This window comes from Periophthalmus magnuspinnatus, chromosome 8 (genome assembly GCF_009829125.3).
Source record: "Periophthalmus magnuspinnatus isolate fPerMag1 chromosome 8, fPerMag1.2.pri, whole genome shotgun sequence".
In the NCBI taxonomy this organism is placed as follows: domain Eukaryota; kingdom Metazoa; phylum Chordata; class Actinopteri; order Gobiiformes; family Gobiidae; genus Periophthalmus; species Periophthalmus magnuspinnatus.
In genome coordinates, this window is record NC_047133.1 from 12,627,650 (window position 1) to 12,653,943 (window position 26,294).

At 38.5% G+C, this 26,294-nt stretch overlaps 1 protein-coding gene across 2 annotated transcripts in view; it reads right to left on the reverse strand.

Annotated features, from left to right (window-relative positions):
* spag9a (sperm associated antigen 9a) overlaps positions 1–23,354 on the reverse strand; it is a 36,819-nt gene extending 13,465 nt beyond the window's left edge. The window contains exons 1-15 of one of the 2 annotated variants that reach the window (XM_055223726.1): positions 22,843–23,354; positions 18,801–18,921; positions 14,889–14,959; positions 14,729–14,817; positions 13,875–14,022; positions 10,146–10,235; positions 7,789–7,894; positions 7,143–7,236; positions 6,296–6,417; positions 5,426–5,437; positions 2,204–2,261; positions 1,957–2,109; positions 963–1,014; positions 738–868; positions 411–467 (exon numbers count right to left, since the gene is read on the reverse strand). In XM_055223726.1, the coding sequence (XP_055079701.1) occupies positions 411–467; positions 738–868; positions 963–1,014; positions 1,957–2,109; positions 2,204–2,261; positions 5,426–5,437; positions 6,296–6,417; positions 7,143–7,236; positions 7,789–7,894; positions 10,146–10,235; positions 13,875–14,022; positions 14,729–14,817; positions 14,889–14,959; positions 18,801–18,921; positions 22,843–23,145 (1,607 nt within the window). In that variant the 5' untranslated portion in view covers positions 23,146–23,354. The remainder of the gene's footprint in view (positions 1–410; positions 468–737; positions 869–962; positions 1,015–1,956; positions 2,110–2,203; positions 2,262–5,425; positions 5,438–6,295; positions 6,418–7,142; positions 7,237–7,788; positions 7,895–10,145; positions 10,236–13,874; positions 14,023–14,728; positions 14,818–14,888; positions 14,960–18,800; positions 18,922–22,842) is intronic. The other variant, XM_055223727.1, reaches the window with a different exon arrangement.
* Positions 23,355–26,294: the final 2,940 nt, after the last annotated feature.

The window sequence follows — 26,294 nt, forward strand, 5'->3', positions numbered from 1 at the left end:
CCATTCTCTCTGCTGGAATGGAATTTCTTTACTACAAAAATGTTATTGCTATCTCAAATAAATCAATACAAATCTATCATCCAGTTTCAATTTCCCCATTAAATTAAACTATTAAAATGCACAATGCAGGTGAAGTCAGGAGAAGCCCAGGAGAATAGAGTTAGACTTGGAAGTTCTACAGTCTACTGCACAGTGTGCTGGGGTCACGGATCATAGGGCCATTTCAGAAATTAAAATATTTTACCTAATACTGATGTTTCATTAGCAGAAAGAGAGATAACAGAAATACTTTGTTTATATATTCAGGTGAATTTGATTGGGATAAAAGTAAAATAACAAAGTTTACAGTAAATGACAGTCAAATATAGATAAACGTACAGTTAAATAAGGTCAAATGTGGAAGTACTTACAACTGCCAGATGCTGGATTTCTTCTTCTCAGTTAAGGTTGGGTTTTCTCTTGAGGCCCTGAAATACACAATCAACAAATCAAGTAGTTTCATTTGGGAAAACTACTACTTACGTAAGAGTGATTTATTAAAATAACGTTAAGGAGACACCTGCTTGTCTCTGTGGTGATCAACGAGCTTAATACCATAATGTTAAATATTCCAGGAAAAGTAATAACATCTCCATAGAGACAAGGAGGTGGCTGACCTTCCACCAGAAAATTTACAGTGTTGTTGACTAAGATTTTTTCACTTTTCTACTTCATCCCTTGAGCCAGTAGTTGTGTACCTGATCATCTCTGTCCAGCGCACGGCTTCCTGCAGCTCCATCAGCCTCTCCTTGTACTGGTTCCTCTCCATGAGCACCCGGGCCATCTCCACCCGGGTGAAGCGCTTCTTCTGGGCCACAGGGATGTCGCTCTGTCATAGCCAAAAATATAGACATAGCAACACAGACCAATCAGAGCTGTCACTGTTTAAATATTAGCGTAGCATTTATGATACTCAAACTCACGTCTTCTTCATCTTGGGTTTTCTGTTTGATCTCCTCCACTTCTTGTCGCACTCTGAAAGACAAAAATATAGCATTTCGTTTTGTTTTTTTTGTCAAAATCTACATATTTAGCTGGATCTTAGTCATTTTTAATCATTCAAATTTTAATAATCAAAGCATTTTAGCATAAATGTGTTATCTCATTAATTCTATAATATATACAATTTTAAAATACAAAAAAAAAGCTCTGGACATGACAAAAATATCTTAAAGTGTACTGTGTAATTTAAAATAGAAAACTTTAACGCTATAATGTGAAACTTTCCAGGCATCACCATGGAGACGAGCAGGTAGAAAAGTTATTAAGTGTACCTTTGAAATGATAATCGCCATTTGTTAGCCTCCATGGAGCTGTTATTGCTTTGCTTGGAATGTTCCACAGTATGTCATTACATTTAGCCGTCTTGCATTTTTTTTTTTTTTAAATACAGGTGTTTTTATTGCTAAACTAAGCTTGAAAAACACGGATTCTTTCTGTGAGTGGGGCTATCTCTCCACAGATCTGACCTGTAACTTGGCCTTGCACAATCAGTTGGGAGATCAAGTTAATGCCGCACTGTGAGACCATCCACTTAAAGCAACACTATATCCCCGTTTCCACCAGCCCTACTTGGCGTGGTTGCGTTACCATTACTCTGTAGAACGTGTATCCATGGAAACTGCTCACAACAAACCAGTATCCACGGAAACTCTGGTGACAATGGATTCGCCAGCCTTCTGACAAACCAGTGATTGCTTGGCCTGGTTCAAACTTGGGTCGAGCAGGTGCAACACAAATCCACGGTGGCGGGTAAGAAGGGCTCGTGGAAACGCTCCAAATTGTGGTAGAGTGGAGTAGGGCCAAGTAGGGCTGGTGGAAACATGCCACATCTCCTTGGGGGCAAGCAAGTGACGCTCCACCAGAAAAGTTACATAGTGCACCTTTTTTATAACAGTGATTTTTAGATTTCCATACTTTTTGAGTTCTTCCTCCAGATCTTTGTTCTTCTCCTCCAGTTTGGTTTTGGCCTGGACCACTGCCTCCAGCTCACCCTGCAGGACCTCCTTCTCACACGTCAGCTCATCCACTTTCAGAATCAAGTCCTTGTTCACTACATTGAGAGCGTTCCTGGAAATAAGTTAAATCGACAAAAGCATGAGTTTAACAGTGTTAAATCACATTATATACTAGTGTGGAGGTTATACAAGATGGTCATTCTTACTTTGTTTCAAGTAGCTGTGAATTTTCCTGAATGAGATTTTCCACTTCACGGCCCATTCCTTTTACCCGAGAGAAAAACACACCATTAGCACAATCATAATATACAGGGAGACGAATGGTTAATCAATCAGGCATAACATTATGACCACTAACAGGACAATTCAGAGAAGAACACACAGGATTTACTTTTTTATACGCATTTGCCAGAATTATTTAATATAATAACTAATGTCTTATTTTGGTCATTCTCTGTACAAAAATCTGCTCGTATAGACTGTATACGCCACTGTATCTGGTCTAGACTAGGCTCTTCACACGGGGATAACAGATCTACACAGGAGCTGTACCTGTATCAGTTTGAAAACAGGCTAAACACTCAAGTCACTGTGGGTTTATTGACGGCTGACGGCTTTAAATTGTTATTAAGTGTCAAGTGATGATATTTTCTTCTGTAAAAGCTCAAAACACATCTAAAATGTGTAAGAGCTGCCACAGTTTAATAACAAATATAAAAGTCTACAGCTCTGCTAAATATTTACTTGGCTCCATTTCACTTTCTATTGAGAAACTGTTGCTCCTCTCTCCATAACTGCTGCTGTCAGACTTGTCATTTTGGTCTTAAAATGTTCATATTAACACGCTCTACATCATCCTGTTATTTTTATTTCACTATTGTATCAAATTTCAAATATAGAAGTCAGCTCCAAAGTTGTCTCTATAACTGCCAACGTCGATGACCTCCATTCAGCTGGAGCCAAACGCTATGGGTGACGTCACATTCCCTTTGTCCACTTCTTTACAGTCTATGGTGCTTTATCTCCCCCTATTGTTAGTTAACAAGCTAGCTAAACTCTACAGCTTAGCTACAGCTATAGTCACAGCAACAATGGAGAAACTACTTTCAGTTTCCATCCATGCATTTTCTTCTACTTATCCGGGGCCGGGTCGTGGGGGCAGCAGTCTAAGCAGGGACTCCCAGACTTCCCTCACCCCAGACAAATCCTCCAGCTCCTCTGGTGGGACTGCAAGGCATTCGCAGGCCAGCCGAGAAACAGTTCCTCCAGCTGTCCTGGGTCTTCCCCGGGGTCTCCTCCCTGTGGGACATGCCCGGAACACCTCCCTAGAGAGGCGTCCAGGAGGTGACCTGAACAGATGCCCGAGCCACCTCAGCTGGCTCCTCTCGTGTAGGAGCAGCGGCTCTACTCCGAGCTCCTCCCATGTGATTGAGCTCTTCACCCTATCTCTAAGGGTGCGCCCGGTCACCCTGCAGAGGAAACCCATTTTGGCCACTTGTATCCACAAGTCCTTGTCCTTTCGGTCATTACCCAGAGCTCATGACCATAGGTGAGGGTGGGAACGTAGATTGACCGGTAAATCGAAAACTTTGACTTTCAGTTTCCATTTTACCATATAAACCTATTTTGAGCTATAACAAAAAAAAAAGGTCCATGGACATAAATTAGGCCGAACAAAGCAAAGAAACACATTTGTCTCTTACGCTACATTCTGTCACTCGCAGGTTACCCCATCAACATTGAAAAAAACGGTCAAATACAGAGGATAGCATGAATAAAGTTATACAATATGAAATACAATCACTGAGTTGTCCATAGGTTGATTATTAACGCTCATATTGTTATGCCTGATTCACGTCAAGTACTAAATCCGCATGCATCTACAGGTGACTACAAACGACTACTAAAAACATCTACAGAGGAAACAGAGCACTGGTGACAGAAGGATGGTAAAGAGGGAGAAGTCTTACCAATCAAACTAAGGTCTGATAAACCATGCAGTAATCCATGTCAGGCAGGAGAACAAAGAGAGAGAGAGAGAGAAGTGTGCAGACAGTTTAGGTGAAATGAACAATTATGAAGGAGCCAGGGTCAGAGCGGAGTCTGGAGAGCCATGAGACATTATCACTGAAATCTACAGACAGAACTTAATAATAGTTTCAATTCCTTTGGTGTATTCTAAATTGAACCAATCACAGCCAGGGGTTTAGCAACACAGACTATACCATTGTTCGCCGTTACCAAATTGTCAGTTTCTTTTTCTAGATATAGTTAAAGATTTAGAATATTTAAAAGTAAATATTAGCCACAGACAGATGTATTAGACAGATGATCAGGTTTGTTTTTAGAAGAAATAATGAGTAGATATAGCTTCCCTCTCCTTTGAATGAACAAGCACTTTTGTTGCGTTACAAAATTAAAATAATGATCAACTTGTGTCCTTCTGGGAAAAAAAGTCAGTTAATATTCAGATAAACTGCTAAGGCTACTAAGGATAAGCTACTATTATGAGAATCACTCATAAAACATTAGCAGTAGCATGTGGCTAGTAACTCCCAGTGAGGCAAATAAACTATAGGCTACATCATTCTCTAAAAAGGTTTAATCTATAGTTGTTAATCCCACATTGTAATGCCATTCAAACACTCAAAAGTGCCATATTATTTTAGGCTAGTCTATTTACTCTATAGACTACAATGAGCATGTGATATGGCTAACCAGGCTATCAAAACTGACCACTGACTCCATTAGCAAAGAGAAACAGGTGTGGCTTGGCTTTCTAGTTATCACTGTTAAACCACAGCAGTGTAAAGAAAAACAGCAGAAAACAGTCTCGCTGTGAAAAGAAGAGTTAGGCAGTCCTAAGATTAGGGCTGAATGATTCTTCAAAATTAAATATAAATCACTATTTCAAAAGGTACGATTATTTAGGAGAACCAAATGTCCCTTTGTCTTCATGTCCCTCAAGTACTAAGTGCTACTAACTACAAATGCATGCGATTCTTGGATTAGTTTTGTAGTTGCCTTAAATGAAGTTTTTAGGATCTCCTTGAAAATGACATGGGAAATTTCAAGGGGCATTCCATGAACAAAAAAATCTCTCAAACAAACAAACAAACAAACAAACAAATAAATAAGTAAATGAATAAATAAATAAATACATACATACATAAAATAGAATTTTATTTGGAATTATAAAGAACTCTATATTGAAAAAAAAATAAAAAATTAATCATTCAGCCCAACCTGAGAAACCGTATTGAATAACCTATGCATGCACAAACTTGAAAAATTGTTGTAGCCATAAAAAGGTCATTCTGGTGCTGCAACAGAAGCTAATAAAGAAGCTATGATTTTGAATGACGATGTGAATGGCATAATGGACAGAGAGAAGAGGAGACGGTTCAGATAATGTAAGTTATACACACCAGAATACTCCACTGCAATGATGGACAGAAGCAGATGATGAGGAGAGAAAGGGAGGGAGAGGGGGAGAGAGAGGTGATGTTAACATGGCGAGATGGTTCAGTAAAACAGGTGAATCGAGAAATAACAACAAACAATTATTCGGGAGACATATTATGCAAATATGGGATATGTGGGCCGGCCTGCACCAACCGAGCTTAAAAGGAACAGTATACATGAGTTTAAATTCTGTAAACAAGACCAATCCATCTCCCCAGACACGAGGCAAACGTGTTCAAATCAAATTACAAACTAATTTTCCAGCGGAGGATCCACCACCTGCTCGTCTCCATGGGGATGTTATTGCTTCCACAGTATTGCATTAAACTTATCTATTTTGGATATATTCAATTGCAATTGTTTTTATTGCTCAAGAACACCTAGAAAAACACATAAATTGTTTATAGGAGCAGGGTCATCAGCTTTGCCAGGTATTATCGGCAAATTGTCATGGATAGATTAAAATATTGTGGAATATTCGAGGTACAGCAATAACATCTTCATGGAGATGTTGATCCTTCCACCAGAAAAATCACATAGTACACCTATAATTTTGTTTAACTTCAGTCTAAGTCATCAAAACATACCTGGAATAATAATTAGTATTTCATATTTAGTTTATGTAAGAGAATTTGCTTAAGATTAATTGTGCTTTGTCTGTTTGGTCACTATTGCCAACAGAGGGCGTCATACACTTCACAGATTATTCTTCATTTCATTTCAATATTGTAAAGCGTGACTTTCCAATGCAAATATTTATCTGTTTTTATTTACCATTGAACTCATAATATGTGTAACATGAATAGAATACTTTCACCTGTGTAAATACTCACCCAGCAGGTCAGCCCCCTCGTCCACATCACCTATGAGCCCTGTGCCAGCAGACGACAGCTCCTCAAACAGAGAGTCCGTGTTCCGGTCAAACGCCTTGTTCTCGATGCCCTTTGTGGGAGTACTGGAAGGATAAAGGAAGAGCGGTCGTCAATTTGTCATAGAAATGTAAAGATTAGCGCAGAACTAAACGAGGATTATGTCCATGTTAACTGTGAGGACTAAATCAGGAGTAAAACAGAGGTCAACAGCAACAAAAGCAGGAATGCTCCAGGCTAAAAACAGACCAGAACTAAAACATATCGAGCACTCCCTAGGTTCAACTCTTGGTTAAGAGGTGACTTTATGCTTTATCATCATTTCATTTTGTTATACATTTTACAAAATTTAAAAGTTAATTTGTAAACTTAACCACAACTAGGATTGTCAAAAGTATCACAAATTGGATGCCAGTTTATACTAAAATCACTATTATTTAAAGCTGAAAATTGCATTTTACTGTCTAAATAAAGAGTGTTTTTTTACTGGCATCATGGCATCAGAATTGGTATGAAGTATCGAGCATATTCCTTAGTATCGAAATAGAGTTTCAAATTTTAGTATCGTGACAACACTAACCAGAACTTTAGCTCAATTTGTTACCTGCCTTGACATGGATGATAAAACATTGATTTTGGCAGTAGCACAAATATGAAATATTGTAAAACTCTGTACTGAACCATCCCTTCACCAGCCCAGTTCAAACCAGGCCTAAACCAACTAAACATAGAGTAATAATGACTACAAGCTGTCTAAACAAGGATTAAGAATGGTAAACCAGAATCAAAAGTGACTTTATCTGACTCATACCTGCAGGGTCTGTAGCCGATGAGGTCCATGTCCAACTCTGGTGTGGACTCGATGATGTCCTGTACGTCTGAGCTCTCCTCATTCTCACCTAAACCTGCACAAACAAAGTCCATGTGTGAGACTATTACCAGCAATACAAAAATATTAAAGCTAGGCAGGGATTTTGATTTTAACACCATTTTTTTTTCTATGTATTTGAGCAAAACTTGTTAACTCAAGTACAGATTTATTGAAAAAGCAGCTCTTGGGGTCAAAATGAGACCACTGTGTACTGTCTGCTGTATAATTATAAAGTGTTTTTATTTTACAAGTGCACTTCACATGTTAGTTAGCACATGAATGTTTGTTAGCATTACCAGGATGACAAAACTACTCTCTCGAAAGTGGTGAAATGTGCTTATAAACTCATCACTGTGAATAATTATCTCAGAATACGAGGAATAACCTTGGACCACTGCAGTTTAAAATGTATCGTTTAAGTTTCTCAGACAGTAAAATGAGCTAGAGCGCCTTGAAGATTGGAAAAGCAGTAGCAAACTCATTTGTGTAGAATGTAAAAGTAAAGCGACACATGGTTTTAGTGTTTAATGTAAAGTGTGGGCTTAGAAGTGGATTATTATGAGTGAAATGTGCGGCTTGTCCATACCCACTGATTTGGAGCTGGTTCCGGGAGCAGCTTGCACCTCCGTACTCCTGGTCCCGTCCTCTTTGCGTGGGGTGGACTGTGAACCAGGCAGGTCTGATAATTCGTCCTATAATAACAAAACGCAGGCATTTAAATCATTATTACTCTGACCTATTAAACCGCATATTCTCAGGGGGGATCTGCTGGGAAAAAATAAAGCTAAAATTTAAAACATCAAAACACAGAGCAACGCAGATCAAGTGCTTCCCAACTATTAGTCTTGCAAAGCTAAAAGCAGAAATGTTTACTGGTTTCACAAAATAAAAAAAATAAATAAAATAATAACCATAATAATAATAATAACTCAAGGCTATATTTTCTTCAGTTTTGTAGATATATTATATAAGTTCATTAACATATAATTCAACAAGATTAAAATGCTTAAAACTAAATTTGGCTTTGTAATAAGTTCTGAATTATTTCACATAGAGGTAAGTAGAGTAGGCAAAAACTCTACTCAAGTACGAGTAATGTTACTTACAAGTACTCAAGTATAAGTACAAAGTAGTGGTCTAAGAAATTACTCAATTAAACGTAAAAAAAAGTATTTGGGAAAACTAAGAGTAAAAGTCTGGTATTTTCAAAGGATACACAAAAATCAGAAAAAACTAATTCATAACACCAAAACTTTTACTCAAGTACTTACTGTTACATTTGCAAATATATTACTCAAGTAGGAGTAAAAGTATGCTACTACAAAAGTATTTGGTGACTCAAGTCAATGTTAATGAGAGTACGACCCATCTCCGCATACACCTAGAGGTCTATGCACCCCAGGTTGGGAAACACTGCATTAATATTGCAAATAAAAATCAGATAATGACACAGCACATTACATGCTTACTATTAGACTAACCTAAACAGAGACATGTGAACTACCAGATGGGTTAGAAAGACTGAACAAGTGTTAAATGCAAAAAGAGATACACATTACAGAAGGCACACTGCAAAAATATACTGAAATCAAATCAATTCAACTGATTAAAAGTGCGAGATAATACTGCGGCATTCATGTAGACACACATCATCAGCTAAACAGATAAGAAATAATGACCACAATTTCAACTGAACAGCACAGATATACTACAAAACACAAGAAAGCTAACACAGACACCAGCTATTTTAAACAAGAGTGGAAAAAACTAAAATGATATTTATGACAAGTGGTGGACCAGAAGGCAGATGTGAGTTCACAAGTATGAAGCAAATATCAACATGAGCTAATGTAATGCTACGTGCAAGAATGTAAAATATGAAGAGTGCTGGATGCAACCATGTTTTTTTTGTTTTTGTTTTGTTTTTTTAACAGAATCATTATGAATTTATAGAACTGACATCCGGATTTTTGGTTTTACAATTGTCAATGAAGACATCACAATATGATTTCACAGCCAAAAATGCACTAAAATAAATAATACTTTGGTGCTACAAATGCACACTAGTAATCTGGTGACAAACATTTATACTCACAGCTGCACCTGCTTTAATATTTTAAATGGACTGAGTCCTCTCATTTTGTTCTCCCTGTATAAAAATAGATGGAGATTTTATATATATATATATATATATATATATATATATATATATATATATATATATATATATATATATATATATATATATATATATATATATATATATATATATATATATATATATATATATATATATATATATGGAGAGGAGAGAGATAAAGATATAGATAAATAGAGCTACAGAAATATATAGCGATAGCTATAGATAGAGATAGATATAGATGTAGATAGAGATATTGATAGACAGACTGACACACACACAAAGTTTGAAATCGTGCAGCAAAATAAAATAAAAAATATATTATTTGTTTGTTTCTTTTTTTATCAATTTTTTTTTTTTCTTAAAAATGTTTACCCAATATCTGACAGTCAATACTTGGGCTGTGTTTATGGGTTTGCTATAAAATAAATTCCATTTTACAGTGCAGAGTTCAACTGCATTGTTTTTAGAGTGGCAGTCTCTGAAAGGTCAAGGACAATGTGAACGAAAAACAGATTTGATTTAATTTTAGTCATGATGTCAGTAATTATGACAATTGTAAAACCTTGCAAAATAATGTTAAAATATTTATACCCCAATACGGTTGCATGAAGCCTGGCCCTGGTTGTGAACACCACAGACCCAGTATACAGCCATGGTGAATAGTGACAGTCTATGAGAGCACAGAATGACACAGCAGCAGTGCGTTTGAACAGAAAAACCAGCACAGTGAATGAGTCTACAGTACACACAGACACCACAGTGCCCGCTACAGGCCACACAGAGGTACTACCCCCTTTCACCTTGCAGGCGTCAGTCAGAGAAGAGCCCCAGGAGGTGGAGTCCTGCGCTGGCTTACCCTCCCTGTCCCTGGGGAGCTCCGTGAAGTCCAGCTGTGCGGAGAGGAGGTAAGGGGAGAGGGACAGTGAGGAAGCCGAGTGAGCACAGGCAGAGATGAGAAGCAGCGCGTGTTATTGGAATGGATGGAGTACAGAAAATATATCGTCATACATAAGTGTTATAGAGGAAAAGGGCTTGTTCTTGAAGCTGTTGGAAATAAGAAAAACAGTCTGTTAAAGGTCCTCTATAAGCTCATCAGAGTCAATTTTGTGTAATAATATTGTTACCTCCTCAAAAACATACCCAGAGTTGTGTTTTGTTTATTGTCCGTCTACATCTCCAAACCAAAATACTCTGTTCCACCTTGTGATGTCATGAAGCAGTAGTTTTTAAGTTAACAGCTTCCTTTTGCCTATTGTTCAGTACCGATGGGCAATTCCAGGGCTGAAATGATCCAAATGATTCTAGTGAAGGTGTATGGAATCTAAAAACACAGTGGAGCACTTCCTGTATTACCACATGACATCACAAAGTGGAACAGAGTGCTTTCTGATAGAGAGACGAACTACGATTTGTGCTAAACATGTGTGAATGAAACAAAACTCAACACAACTCCGGGTATGTTTTGATGATATGTTATGATGAGGAAAACATTATAAACATAGATCAGAACATAGCGTGAAACGGGCCCTTTAATTCTGTTAAATAGATGCTTACTGAATCCTCGTTTAGTCTGGAAATGGGGACAGTCAAACCAGTAGCAGTTCAAGCGCGTAAGACATCTCTTCTTGAAAATTCTCGTATTTTACACAAACAGACCGTGCGATTTCTGACAGCTGGGACTGATTAACTAAACTGAAATCAGGGAGCCAGGATACAGAAGTTCTAGACCCACACGTCTTGAAATAACAGAATGCAACACTTAAGTAGTTAGTTTGAGTCTAAAATGAGTCATGAGTAAAGTTCATAATTCAAATGTCGACAGCTTAAATCTTACCGTAATACCTAAAAATAACCAAAAATCTCCCAATAGTGCAAAGAAAAAAATGCTCATGAGAAACCCTAACAACACTAAGGACTGTACTTTCAAGTTTTGGGGGAATACCTTGATTAAAATTTAACTTTGTCGTGTCAGATATATTATAATCCAGGGATGTTTTTCTTAAATAGACATGATTCATAAAAGTAACATGCATCAAAGTCACTCATCCACTCTGGCCACGACCCTCACTCTATGGCCATGGTGGCAATGATGACGTAAGTACCAATCAAAAAGCAGCTGTCTCTCCTCTGGCCTCTAGCCATACAGCGACTCATCTCCCACAATGCACTGCACCACCGCAAGCCTCTGTCCCAGTTTCAGCATAGAGAAAGAAGAGATAGAGGCATAGAATAATGTGGCATGACCCTTAACGGATTATTTACACACAAAGCAATGTTGAGAAAATAATTGAAGCATATAGTGTTGAAGAATAGTGTCTTCAGTATGGAAATCTACTCAGTGTTTGATGTTTGGGTTAGGAGAAAAAATATATATTAAGATATTTGTTTTGACAATTGAATTCTTGCTTTTTGAAGAGTTTAAAAGCACGAAAGGAGGATAAATAGCTAGGCATAACTATTGGAAAAACTGAAAAAAAAAAATCTAGATACATTTTATTAGGGCTACGCCAATATAGATTTTAATTTTAGACGATATGAGATCAGATATTTTGGCCGATAACTGACAATATTTAGCTTTTAAAATCAATTGCAAGGCCCAGAAATGTACCTGAAGTATAAGTCAAGATCACAAATAAATGTCACTGTAAAATGAATAACTAAATTATTATTTTTTTTCATATATATATGTTTAACCAGTCATGCAGCAAATTATTTTATGTTCCAGGTAGTCATTTAATGCTCTTCTATTTCCATTGTTACTCAAAGAAATATTGGTATTGACTTTAGTTTATTTAATATTAGTCGATACCAACAGACACACACAGAAAAAAACAATACTGATACTGGAACTGACATATTGCCTCCCTATATCCCTATTTTAGAGTCTCGCAAACTATATTTTGGCAAGCTAAAATCCCTTATAATTTGAATTTTTCAGAAAGTCTATGAGGGAAATAAGTGAAAATTTTACTATATTATCATTATCATCATCAAAAATAATCTTGCGTCGATACCATTTCTGCGTTCCTCTGAATCAGTCCCACATCAGTTGTTTTGTGTTGTTTGAGCACATATACTCGGTTTGTAAGGTCACTGCTCATGTATCTTGAGGCTAGCTGCTGCACCTGTCTCTGCGATGGGTACAGGGAGGAGACAGAGACAAAGATGGCCCTGTCAGATCTGCGATAAAACGAGCCTGAGCTCATCCTGGCTTCATCAAAGACGCTATTTTTACAAGCACCGAACACAAACCTGCTTCTGTTACAGCGCCAGGAGGAACTGTCACAGAATAAGACCAAATAACTGCAAGATTTGTTCATTTCAAACCACGGCAGATTGTAACGATTTAAAGTATGCTAACATGTACGTGGCTTTTGTTGATTTTTTGGACCATTAATCATCACTTACTATATATGGCATAATTTGGAAAACCTTACAAAATAGAACATTTCAGCTACAGCTCCATTAAAATCCCACCTTTTTACTGTCTTAATGGGGAAATTGAAAGGAGGCCTTTAAGTTGAGCACAATTTGCTTGCCCCAGGACAGATGTATTGTCTAAGCAGCTCTTGAGGTCAAAATAAGTCCCCTGTGTACTGTCTGTGTCTAATTATGAAGCGTTTTAATGTAATGAGTATCAGGAAGTGCATGTTAGTTGTTGTTAGCAAGACTGTGATGACAAAACTTCGCACTGGTTTCAGAAAGTTGTAAAAAGAGCTTATAAATTCTTCATGGTGATTAATGGTGAATAATGAATAATCCACATAGCTGCAGTCTGATTATGTGCAAGCTTTGGCCTCACAGAAGAAAACCAGAGAACACAGATGAGCCAGAAGGCTGACAATCAAACCTGTTGCTAACGCTAGCGAGAGTGAGCTCGGGGAGAGAACTTTTTAAGGTCAGAATGACAACTTAACAGTAGCAGTTATGGAGAGAGGAGCGAGTGTTTCAATACAAAGTGAATTGAAGTCGATGGAGCCAGAAGCGCGCCCATGCTCACTTCATATTTGGAACCTTGCAGCTAGCAGGTTAGCTATGTACAGTCAATAAATTAGATGCAGACAGCACACAGCAATTTCATTTTGACCCTAACAGCTGCTTTTACAATAGATCTGTATTAGGGCAAGTATATTTTCTTAATTACATGGCAAAAAAATCAGGGACAGGTGTATTTAAACATTGTAGTTAATCAAAAAGCTTATTATTTTAATGTCCTATATTAGGCTAAATAGGCTTTATCAATGTTAGAATTTCCTAATCCATTTAAATACACATTCATCTGACTAATTCGGATCATCAGTGCTAATATTGTCCTCACTAACCCAAAAGTTTCACTCCACAGTGCACCAGCAGATAAAATCCATGCGCCCTCTGCTGAAATTTGGTACAGTAGTTAGCTAGCTACACCACAATCAAACCACGAAATACTCAATAAACATTAGTTATTGTGTTTTGTTTCCCCTTTTCAGTTTTAAACATTATGGACCATATAAAAAAACAAAAAAATGTATTTCATTTTGTGCTCATACCTTGAGGCTGGTGTCGGAGCGGTTATGGGTGCGGTCAGTGAACCTCCAGCCCTCTGTGGCCGGAGTCTCCGCTCTGGCCTTGGTGTCCGGGATGATCAAAGAGGAGCCCCCAGATGACGGGAAGATGCCCAAGGATAGTGGTCGTTCACTGGACACGACAGATGGAGCAAGATCAATATGTAAAAGTACACTTAGCTTAAGAGGGCCGTGCTATGTTGAATTGACTTTTTGTATGCGCCATTTTGCTAGCCATATCAGCTCTGGAGCAGACGGACAGATGTGGTTGCATATGTAGGCATGAGTCCTGAACAAAGACACAACAGCAGTATGAACTAACTAGAAGAAGCAGGATTTGAACCATCAGCCGCCTGGTTATGGGGATGATCACTTTACCAACCAAGCCAGTGTCACCTCAAACCGAAAGCCCAGAAGCTAACGCAAGGACATATTTTCAATTGTTGTGAAAATGAACCTATTAAAACAACGTATTAACATGTTTCATACATTTAATTTTCATTTCTGAGACTCCCCTCTCCTTGCTCTCCACTCCAAGTCACTCCCCCTGCAGAGCGCTATCACCACACAGTCAACATGCTAATGATTGCACATCGCATCAGGTTTGTGACGTTATAGTGTATTGTTTTGTATCATGCTCCTCTATATTCATATGGGAGCATGGGTGATGCAGGCTTGTGGGCTGAACACTGGACAGAATTGTACAGGCAGGTTTGAATAAAGAGACATCACAAGATTATTCAAACATGCATGGATGACATCTAAAACCTCTTCAGGCATGTTTTTGATGAGGGAACAACATTATATCATGGTAATAGAAGTCAGAAATCAGTTGTTACCGGACTCTTGGCACAGCACTGTTTTCGGAGGTCTCGCTGACCTGCTGCAGTTTGACCCTCTCCACGTGCTCCATGTAGTTGTGGATCATCTGTAACACAAAGATAGTTATGAAATATTACGGATATTACAAGAAAAAGTCAAATGTCTGCTTTATTTTACCTCTGTGTGTCTCTGATGGAGGGAGCTGTATTCCTTTTTTAGCTCCAGCTCTCGCTCTTCTAACCTGCTGACTAAAAACAACCAAGAGAGTAATTACATTCGTTTATATGATATACTACAAAATTATAATTCTTGCTATTATCATTCTCTGCAATCTGTCTGTTTAATGAAAATTACCCCATAACAATTAACACAGACAAGTTACCTTCTATTTTTTTATTTTATTTTTTTATTTTTTCCCATTTAAAAGGACTTTCTAACTTATAACGTTTCCTCATCACAAACAGACCTGGAGTTGTGTTTGTTTCATTCACACATGTTTAACACACAAAGCATATTTAGGCCGAGCTCTTCTCTCAGAAAACGCTCTGTTCCACCTTGTGATGTCATGAGGTAATACAGGAAGTGCTCCACTGCGTTTTTAAACTCCACACACCTTCACTAGAATCATTTGAATAATTTCAGCCCTGGAATTGCCGATCTCTACGGAACAAACGTAAAAGTTAGCTGTTGAAAACTACCGCTTCATGACGTCACAGTAGACTAATTATGCAGCGTTACTCAAACATGTGTGAATGAAACAAAAGACAACATGGCTTAAAGCTCACAAGAATCTATTTTGCATTACATAGGACCTTTAAACTAAAACTACACTGAAACAGTAAAAATAATTATTAGACTAAAATCTGAACAAATTTGCTACAGGTCAAATTAAAATTGACTTTCAAACTTTCTTTTAAAACTTTCAGATTGTTTAGTTAAGTAGTTAAGTTTCATTGTAGCTGTCTTTTTAAATGCTGAATGTGGAGTAAGCAGCTTTGGACTCTGTTCTGAACTATGTCAGGTTTTATGAATGATTGACCGACTGGTGTCATGTGCCACGGCTGACACAGGTACAACTGAAAAAACTGTTACTTTAGCAACATTTGTGTTTATTTGAATGGGGAAATATGTGGGAAAAAAATGTTCCTCTATCACTATGTCATAATTTTTTTTTTTTTTTTAATTTGTACCAAAATGACAACATAAAACCTACACCTATCACCGATTAAGACAGAAAACTGAAGTGGGCGTATGCCGGTGAAAGCAGGGATTGATTGACAATATAGAGTCTTGAAAGTATGCTATTAAAGAGAACTTCAAGAGGGTAAATGAGAAAGGGAAAAAACTATAACATGGCTAAAAGCTCTGAAAAGTCGTTTTGCAGAATAGGTCTGATTTTAAGCAACACCATGTAACTTTCTGGAGGTGTTATTTCACCTGCATGATTCCATGGAAATAAAAAGTTAAAACCATACTTTCTCATTCTTCATTCTCTATGGAGATTAATGCCATACTGTGGAAGAGTATAGCCAAAGGAACGACATTGCCATGGAAACAAGCAGGAGGTCCTACTCCAGGCCAAATAAAAGTCAGGTCTGTGGAGATGCAAGCCCACTCTCAATAAGGACACTTTTTTTTCTGATTTTCAGTGCAACAAAAACATCCAAAATAACATGTGGCCAATGTTCATCAGAAAACTAGCATCATTTACCATTACACTGGATTTTGTCATTCCACTCCCACTCAAAAAGCTAAGCAGAAACAAAATGATTACTCATGTTTTTAGCATCTGCAGAGCTAAACAGTCAGTGAGTGTGTACATTTACATGGATAATAAAAATCAGATAACTAGCATGATCATATAACCCAATAATTAGATCTGTTTTTTTGGTTTGTGTTTACAGCACAAGAGAAATGTGGTTATCAAAACACCTGATGACATGTGTAACAGACTTAAAACTGTGAAAAACTAGTTAATTTTAAATAATTTGCAGTAGTCTAAAGTTATTTCTCACTTACCTTATGCATTCAGAGCATCCTAATTATTCACCGCATTGAGTTTATAAGTGCTTTTCATAACTTTCAGAGATCAGAGTGGAGTTTTGCTGTGACGCTGAAGCTGACATCCATTACCATGCTAACACGCACTTCCTGATTATTGTAATTGGAAGCAGATTTATTTTGACCTCAAGAGCCATTTATACAATATCCTTGTACTAGGGAAGCCCAAATACATGGTGAAGGGCCTGTACCTGAATTCTTTCCACTTTCTTTTTTGTCTTTGCTAAATCAGTTTAGCCTTTTTGCATAATTCTTCTTGTCAAAACTTACACAGGCGAGAACTATCAAATAAATCAGATTATTCCCATCAGATGTAATATGTTTACATTTCTATAATCTGATAACTCCAGAAATCAGACAATGGTATGATTTGTGGTGTAAACAAAGCCAGTGTTACAATCCAACTCACTACAAGTTATAAACATTTGTGAATATATATTTTTTCCCACATGTATCAGCCAATGACAGTTGATTTCCTAATCCACCAATAAGAAGGCGGTGGGCTTTGTCGCATTAAAGGGATGGGTTTAACCAAAAGCCTTTAATCCCATTACTGTAACACAAAACTCATCCAAGTATGTCATATGAAGATGACACTGTAGCCCCATTAAACGCACAATTTAGTTAGGACGAACGGGATACAATTAAAATTCTGTCATGATTCATGAGCAACTGGGAGTTTTTAATTGATTTTAAGTAAAAGTAAAGCTTTTGGGATGACAGGGGAAACTGGAGAGGCTGATTTATGCTGACTTAACCCTTTAAGGACTGAGCACACTATAGATCAGTATAGCCTAGACTTTTATACTGTTTTTAGCCATAAATATCATGTTAAAGGAAGTATCAGAATGTACTGCATTTTTTCACACAACTACCTCTATTTTACATATCCATCAGTAGTTTTTCTTTGACGCATTGAATAAGTGACTGGGACAATCCCCGCAGCACCTGTGCTCTGATTAGTCATCTTTGAGGAACAATGGAGGCAGATTACCGTAATGACAGTAAAATATTTAAAGAGCTTTGAGATGCCGTTTGAATTTACATGACAGCACATTTGTTTATGGAGTTACGGTAAAGGAAAGTCCGCAACCACGCTCTATTGGCAATGAAAGCATCCGCCACAATAGGGTTAATGTGAAATGCAGAACTACTTCACATTTAAAGCAGACCTACAATGCTAAATCGACTTTTCACAGCTTTTAACCATGTTATATTTGTTTCCCCTTCTCATTTACCCTCTCAGAGCTGTATTTGGAGTGGTTTATGCATGTCTGAGCAATGTTTAATCGCTTATTTTCAAGACGCCATATTGCAGGTCAACTCTCCTTTTCACAGCCACAGGTGCAGGCCGCTGCTCTGTGCTTACTTTGTTCAATTTTATTTTCTTAATCAGTGATACGAGTAGAATTCAGCAGTGTTAATGTGCAAATTATAATGACATAATGATCCATCGGTGTCATAGATTATACAAGCACAATACGTCTTCTTTAACTGTTTATAGTGGTCCAAAGTTATTCCTCTGTTTTCTAATGGAGTTGTTTGCATTTAAATTATTCATTATAGTATTATCAGCACTTTTCACAACTCTCAAAGACTAGAGTGGAGATTTTCCTTTGTGACAATGCTAACAACAACTAACATGCTAACCACGCACCAACCTCACTTCCTGGTTCATGGAAGACAAAAACATTTTATAATTAGACGTGGTCAACCCACAGTACTTTCATTTTGAGCTGATTTAGTCATTAACTGGAGAAATGACAAAATAGAATGTACTTTATTACATGAACTAAATCTTTATATTATTATTGCCTAAAAAATGTATTTAAAAAAGTGTATTTTTGCCCCTCATCCCTACTTTTTAAACTCATCATGGTGAATAATTAGGATGCTAGGAATGCGTTAGAGGGAGTAAGTTTGGATCACTGCAAACCCTTTAAAATGAGTTCCTTCTGTTTAGCGTGTTTTTAGTCGAGGCTGGTTGGTATGAAGCTCCAGGTTTTGACATTGTGAGCGTATCCTTACTCTGGTCGTTGTAGTTCTTGATCTTGAGCTCGAGCTGGCGTGAGTGGGACTCCATGCGGTCCACGTGGGTCTGCATGTCCTTCTTCTCCTGCTCATGGACATCTTCAAACTCAATGAACTTCTGCTCCACACAAAGACAAGAGAAGACAGTATGTTACAGAGATACACACGAAATGCCAAGTGAGAAGTGAAGGTTGGCAGTTCGAATCCCGCTCTCGTCATGAACATTGGTTGAGCGGTTCAGCTGGAAGTGGTCCAGCTCCCACAGATGAATGCTGTCATTGTGTCCTTGGGCAAGACACTTAACCCACCCTTGTGTCCGCCTACACTGGTGTATGAATGTGTGTGTGGAAAGTGCTTTGAGTGCCTTAAAATGTGGAAAAACGCTATATAAAACATGATAATTTACCAAAAGGCTGATTTAACTGTCCAGTCTAAAAACTCCAGATAACTCACACTCAGGCCTGTCAACATAATTACTATAAAGACTTTTAAATCTGAAACTGGAGACATAAGCTGTTTACAGTTTCAGTGTACTTAGCTCCTCCCTTCAAACAGATATAAGGCAGTGTTCACCAGCAATCTGACCAGAACTGAAGAAGCAGCTTGGATGAGCAACAAAATGTCTTCACTTCCACAACTTTTTGTCCAGTTGACAGATTTAAATTTTGTCGTTTGCTATACACACTTCAGTAAATAATCGATGGAACAATATTTTTCGGGAGTTAATATTCGGTGTGGGTACTTTTTCTTTGTAGTCTAGAACTTCTTGTTATTTTTTTGTATTTCAACAAGAATTGAGCTGCAGACGGAATAAATAACTTCTATGACTCATTATAGCTGCAAATTAAGTATTAAGTATTAAGTGTTTCATTCGGCTATTCATTTTTTGTAGCTTTTGTTTGTAACTATATTGTACGTTTAGAACTGAAAATCCTGCTTTAAAATTGTTGTGTCAGAAGCATAAATTAATTCATATATTATCATTATTGTCACTATTTGCTCTTGTTTAGGAGATTATGCCGACTAGTATACATATATATCTAGCATATGTCCGAAACAACAATTTAGAATATTTAGAATACAAGTCTAAATTGAAACTTCACAAAGATTAAGCCAGGACAAACAGCATCTTTTTTTTCTTTTCATATTGGGAGAGCAGATTTGCGATAACTATTATGTGATATTCTGTAATTGACTTGTTAAACAGGAAGTGCTTTTTTGGTCATGGGGAAACGCCTTTTGTGGGACGGGTGGGAAAGTATGTGTCCACTTCCTGTGCAGCTGAGTCAGACAGACACTCGGGATAGCGTTAGCCTTCTACAAGAAACATGTCTCTTGAAAAAATAAAATCAACCAAACATATTATTTCTGCATTTCTAATGTTAGAAAAAAAAAAAAAAAAAAAAAAAAGAACTATCTGAAGCTATTTTTTCCCTGTAAATCATTCAACCTCAAGTTGAAGTAGGTCTAGTAATGCATTTGGGTTTTTTTTCTCAAACAAATCAAAATTCAAGATGGGGGCTGTGTCTTCACCTGCTACTACTGCTCACACTGACAATAAGTCACATGACCTGAAAGTAATATCTGCCATTCACTCTTAAACATGGAAGTATAATAAGATCTGGAAGATGAACCAAAGATGGTGTTGTGTTGTTTTCAATGGCCTGTGCTCATTGCAACGAAATGCCCAAAAAGTTTTTTTCTTCCACTTTACTTCCTGAAAACTGGTCTAGCGCAGCCCACCGTGTGACAAAGTGATCAGTTCTGACCAATCAGAGTGATAACTACTAGAGCGGAGCTAGCGTGGGGTCAGAGTAGGGCTAAGCTAAATCTTACAAAGCTAACTTTTAGGCACTTTGTAGGAAATTAAACTGTGAAAATACAAAAAAATCCCTACAAAATCTGACCTTTGTGAAAGCTGTGGCCCTGTCAGCCGAACACGGGCGGTTTGATTTCTCCAGAAATGCATTGCACTCTATGGAAGAATTCTTTCTGGGCCGGCGCTCCCGGGAGTTGCAGTACCTATGGGGAGGTCACTAGTGGATCTCACATGGGCACAGTGGGATATCCAGTTCTTATTATAGACTCATGTTATTAAATCGTGACGTGTTCGTTTAAAAATGTTTTTGAAGCACAATATATCAGTATGGTTTCTAATGTTATAATACTAGCTATACAATATTCATACAGCTAAATAAACAAAATGTCTAAAATATCCTAAGTTAAGGCCTTCCATCTGATAGAAATTGACTGTTTTGTCTTTATGTGACTAAAGTTAATTAGTTATTCAATTCTCTGCATATTATGAAAATGAAGCAAACTTAAACTCTACAATGTGAGTTTAAAAAGGTACAGTCTGGAAATATAAAGCCAAAACTATAGAGATACACACTCACGTTACTCATGTTTTCAGTACAATAAACACAACCAGAATGAAAACCGCATGCTTTTACTTTATTACCTAAAAGATACAGTAGTTTTTAAATATTGAATTTTCCCAAATGCCAAATCCCATACTCTATTTTGTGGTCTAGTTTAGTTATGTTTTGGTTGTTATGTGAAAGATGCATAGTGGAGCTACTACAGCTTATATATCCATTATCAGTCATGCACGGTGCAGCTGTTACAAATGCCAAGGGCTACACAGTCACATATGTTTGTATTAACCCACAGTTTTAACTATTCACAAAAGTCACCAAATGAATTAAACGACCAGTTTTATTCCAGCCGTGTTTAAGACTTACAGTAAGATATTTATAGGTCTATACAGTCCTATTTTTAGTCCCTTTAGACTGTCATATGTGACACGTGTGTTACAGTGTTTGAAAAGGCTGAGTCACCACACGTCTTTCTTCTTTATGCACTAACCAAGAAATTCGTATAGTATAGCATAATCCTAGTATGTATAAAACTGTTAAATCAGTTTTGTAACATTAATTTGTTCCGTTCTGGGCTAGGAGGACAGGGGAATTGGTTTCATTTAGTTCCTGGTTTAGTCTTGTCCTGATTTAGGCTAATTTGACAATAATTTGGTACTAAACTCAAATCTAAACATGGACTAGGATTTAACCATGGCTATAGAACAGGATCAATCCATCTTTATAGGAACTTAACTGAACTTAAACCACCAAGCATAAAATCCTGGTTTAGCACAGATTTGCTCATGGTTTGCCCTATAGGCTTAGGTTCTGATTTAGTTGCTGGTTTAGTTTAGACCTGATTTAGTCCTGATTTAGGCTGATTTGACAAAAACTTGGTGCTGAACTCAAATCTAAACATGGGCTAGGATTTAACCATGGCTATAGCACACAATCAAGCCATCTTTATAGGAATTTAAACTGGACTTAAAGCGTAAAATCCTGGTTTAGCACAGATTTGTTAATGGTTTGCCCTAAGCTTAGGTTCTGATATAGTCCTAATTTAGTCATGATAAGCCCTGGTTTAACCGTGGTTTAGCACTGGTTAATACTGGTTTATTACTGGTGAATGCATTTACGGTGCATTCACAATTGCACATAAACCACATCAAACTGGGACTAAACTGGGAATATATTCAGCACTAGTAATCTTGAACTAGAACAGGACCAAATACCAAACAAAGTCTACATCTGGACTAAACTAGACCTGAAAAAGGACATGTATGAACTCACCTGAACCTTAGACTTGACTTAGTCCTGGTTAAATCCTGACCTAATCCTAGTTTAGTACTGGTTTAGCTCTGATTTAGCACTGATTCATAGTTTTATAGTCCTGTTCAGTCCTGATTCATATCCTGGTTAAGTCTTATGCCCCATAGAAAACCACAAATGCCCGGATAGGTCTAACAATGGTCCCTATCCGTACAAAGAGGGCCATGAGGGACTAGTCTGACGTGACGTGCCTGAGCCTACTGTTGTTTACATCCCGCTGAAGATGATGAAGTCGGGATGAAGGCACCCAAACCCACGTGTACAGCGAGTTAATCCACTAGTATAACCACGACGGAGCCTCCAATTACGCACAAGGACCCGCGGCCACGTCCCATATCCATCCTCCTCACCTCCTCGGCGTGCTTCCTGAGCGCCTTCTCCCGCTCGTACTGGGTGATGAGCTGCTCGTTGTCCTCCTTCAAAAGCTCCAGCTCCACCTCGTGCTCCTGGTTCTCCGCAAACACCGAGTCGAGGTTCTCCAGCACGGCCACCACCAGCGGCATCAGCTCTTTCACCACGTCCTCGTCGTACTTCCCGATGAGGCGCTCGAACTCCCGGTAAATGGAGCTGGCCAGGCCCGATACGCGCTCAGACATCATCGCGGACGTCCCCCCGGGGTCGTCCTGGTACACAACCCCGTCCTCCAGCTCCATCTTTTGCGGGCCGACTCCCTTGCGCCGAACGCGGGTGGATGTGGAGGTGTTCCGCGGGTACACAAGACACTCCTGGCCGGTCAGTGGGCGCGTAAAAGCGGGTGCATTTCGGGGGAAGGACCGCGGGACCGTTACGATGCTACGGTGGCTACGTGGTGGTGGATGTCTTCCTCCTTTCTCCCTTTTTTTTCCTTCGCTTGTCTCGTGGTGCGTTCAGGGGTTGCTCCACACAGTCGGTTTGTGCCTGTATTTAACGTTTATACTTTATTTCTAAATATATTGCGGTGCCTTTTGGGTATGGATGAACAGTCAGATAAAAACAATGAATATATATATACAAATATGCTTCACGGTGAATTAAAATGCGTTGAGAATTAATTCAAATCGCTTGTGATATGTTTTGTATCTCTCGTTTCCTTGTGTACAGTGAAGGCGTCATCAGAACAGCTGAGTTGTTGTTGATCGCACTACGTCATGACGCCAGGGAGCGACTTTACGCACGCCCACAGCCTATTTGTTTAGTTTTTATTTAAAACTTAAAACTAACTGCATTTAAAACTGCACTTTGTAAGTTTTCAAGGTGCATGTCTCAATGGGGATGTTAGAGTTTTTGGCTGGAATGTTCCACAATATGGCATTAAAGAAACTGCATGTAATATTTTGATTTGAAATTCCATTAACATTTGTAGCCTAAACACGTTCAAATCAAATATAGCTTTTACTGATAACAATCATAATAATGATTGATTGTTAATTACAAAAAACCCTCTAAAAAGACTCTCTCTGATCTGAATAGTCACTATTTAAACCCCAGCACCTGCAGCCAATAATGAATCAGTGCTAGTGCAGCCTTTGCAGCTCAGTGAGGGAATTCTGGAGGTTCTGAGCTTTCACATGAGGTCTGTCCATATACTGAGAATGAGAAAAACTTGTATGTGTCCACTATCTACAGGTGACTGGCACTGGCAATACAGGTTTAGTTATGATTGTAAATTTCTTTCTTTTTTTCTTTCTTTATTCTTTATTTGTCAGGGACATGTACAAATTCATTAATCTAAGAAAAGAAGAAGAAGAAGAAGAAGAATTGTACCAGATTTAGCTACTGCTACTTTCCATGTGCAGTCCCAGGGCAGGTGAACACACATTAAAATTTCAGTACTATATATATATAAAATTATTTTCTTTTACTGTACGAGTACAGTCTATATACAGTTCCTATAAACGTGTCCGTCCCCATGGAGACGCCACTAGACCCTGCTGTGGGGTGGGGTGGTTCACTGTAAGCATGCATGTTTTGGGGAATTTTTTGGCAATAAAAACAAAATTAATTGAACAAATGAAAGGAAGATATGTTTAATGTCATACTGTGGAACGTTCCACGGAGAGTAATAGCATCACATAAAAGGCAGGCTGGACCATCCACCATAAAAGCTACATATAGAACCCCTTTAAGACCAAGACAATGAACAGAGAAATTATGAAATTTCACCTAAACAATGTGCTGTCATGGCTAGTCATTTGACGCCATCTGCTGGTTTCTACTGACAACTGCAGACAAGTGATAGAGAAATACCCAGCTGCATATGAGGCTAATGGTGCCACAGAGAAGGTCCTTAGGAGTGTCTCCCTCACACCCAAAGACTGCAATTATTAAATTATTATTATTTAATAATTGCAGTCTTTGGGTCTTTAATAATTAATAATTATTATTAAATAAATAAGTAAGTAAATATTAATAATAAAAGTTGAAAGTGGCAATAGCAGCATTTGTGAACCTTGCCTCACCTCTGTCTATAGGCCCTCATCTGCAGTGGGAGAAGAAGTACTCAATTGTGTTACTTAGGTAAAAGTACAGATACCAAAGCCAAAAATAATCAAGTAAAAGTATCCCATGAAAAAGTCTACTTAAGTAAAAGTATTAAAGTATCCATTTAAAAATGTACTTAAAGAGTAAAAAGTAAAAGTATTTCACACAGAGTTTGAGTTCTAATAAAGCTCCCACATTCAGTGTGGAGCTGTGTTCACATTGCCGGCAGTAAGTCAGACCTGTTCCCAGTGCATGTTGGACTCCGCCAGGGCTGCCCTTTGTCACCGGTTCTGTTCATTATATTTATGGACAGAATTTCTAGGTGCAGTCGGGGGCCGGAGGGGGCCTGGTTTGGGAACCACAGGATTTCATCTCTGCTGTTTGCAGATGATGTTGTCCTGATGACTTCATTGAGCCAGGACCTGCAGCACTGGGGCGGTTTGCAGCTGAGTGTGAAGTGGCTGGGATGAGAGTCAGCTCCTCTAAATCCGAGGCCATGGTTCTCAATCAGAAAAAGGTGGTTTGCTCTCTCCGGGTGGGTGGTGAGTCTCTGCCTCAAGTGGAGGAGTTCAAGTGTCTTGGGGTCTTCTTCACGAGTGAGGGAAGGATGGAGCGTGAGATTGACAGGCGGATCAGTGCAGCATCTACAGTGATGCGGTCGCTGTATTGGACGGTTGTGGTAAAGAAGAAGCTGAGTCAAAAGGCAAAGCTCTCGATTTACCAGTCCATGTACGTTCCTACCCTCACCTATGGTCATGAGCTCTGGGTAATGACCGAAAGGACAAGATCGCGGGTTCAAGAGGCCGAAATGGGTTTCCTCCATAGGGTGGCCAGGTGCACCCTTAGAGATCGGGTGAGGAGCTCGGTCACACAGGAGGAGCTCAGAGTAGAGCCGCTGCTCCTACACATCGAGAGGAGCCAGCTGAGGTGGCTCGGGCATCTGTTCAGGTCATCTCCTGGACGCCTCCCTAGGGAAGTGTTGCGGGCATGTCTCACAGGGAAGAGGGCCCAGGGAAGACCCAGGACATGTTGGAGGGACTATGTGTCTTGGCTGGCCTGGGAACGCCTTGGGGTCCTTCTGGAAGAGCTGGAGGATGTGTCCTGGATGAGGGAAGTCTGGGAGTCCCTGCTTAGGCTGCTGCCTCCTATGAACATGATAATAAACCCTTCTGCCTTTTCAGCAGGTCTCGGACAATAATAATAATTAAAAGAAAATTTACTTTAGTGGACTAAAGCCCAGGACAACGTCCACTCTTCTTCGATTTGTGCCCGTCATGGTCTACTACAATTTAAAGTTTTACATAGACTGCATCTGTCAAAGGTGCGACTTTCCAAAATGTTT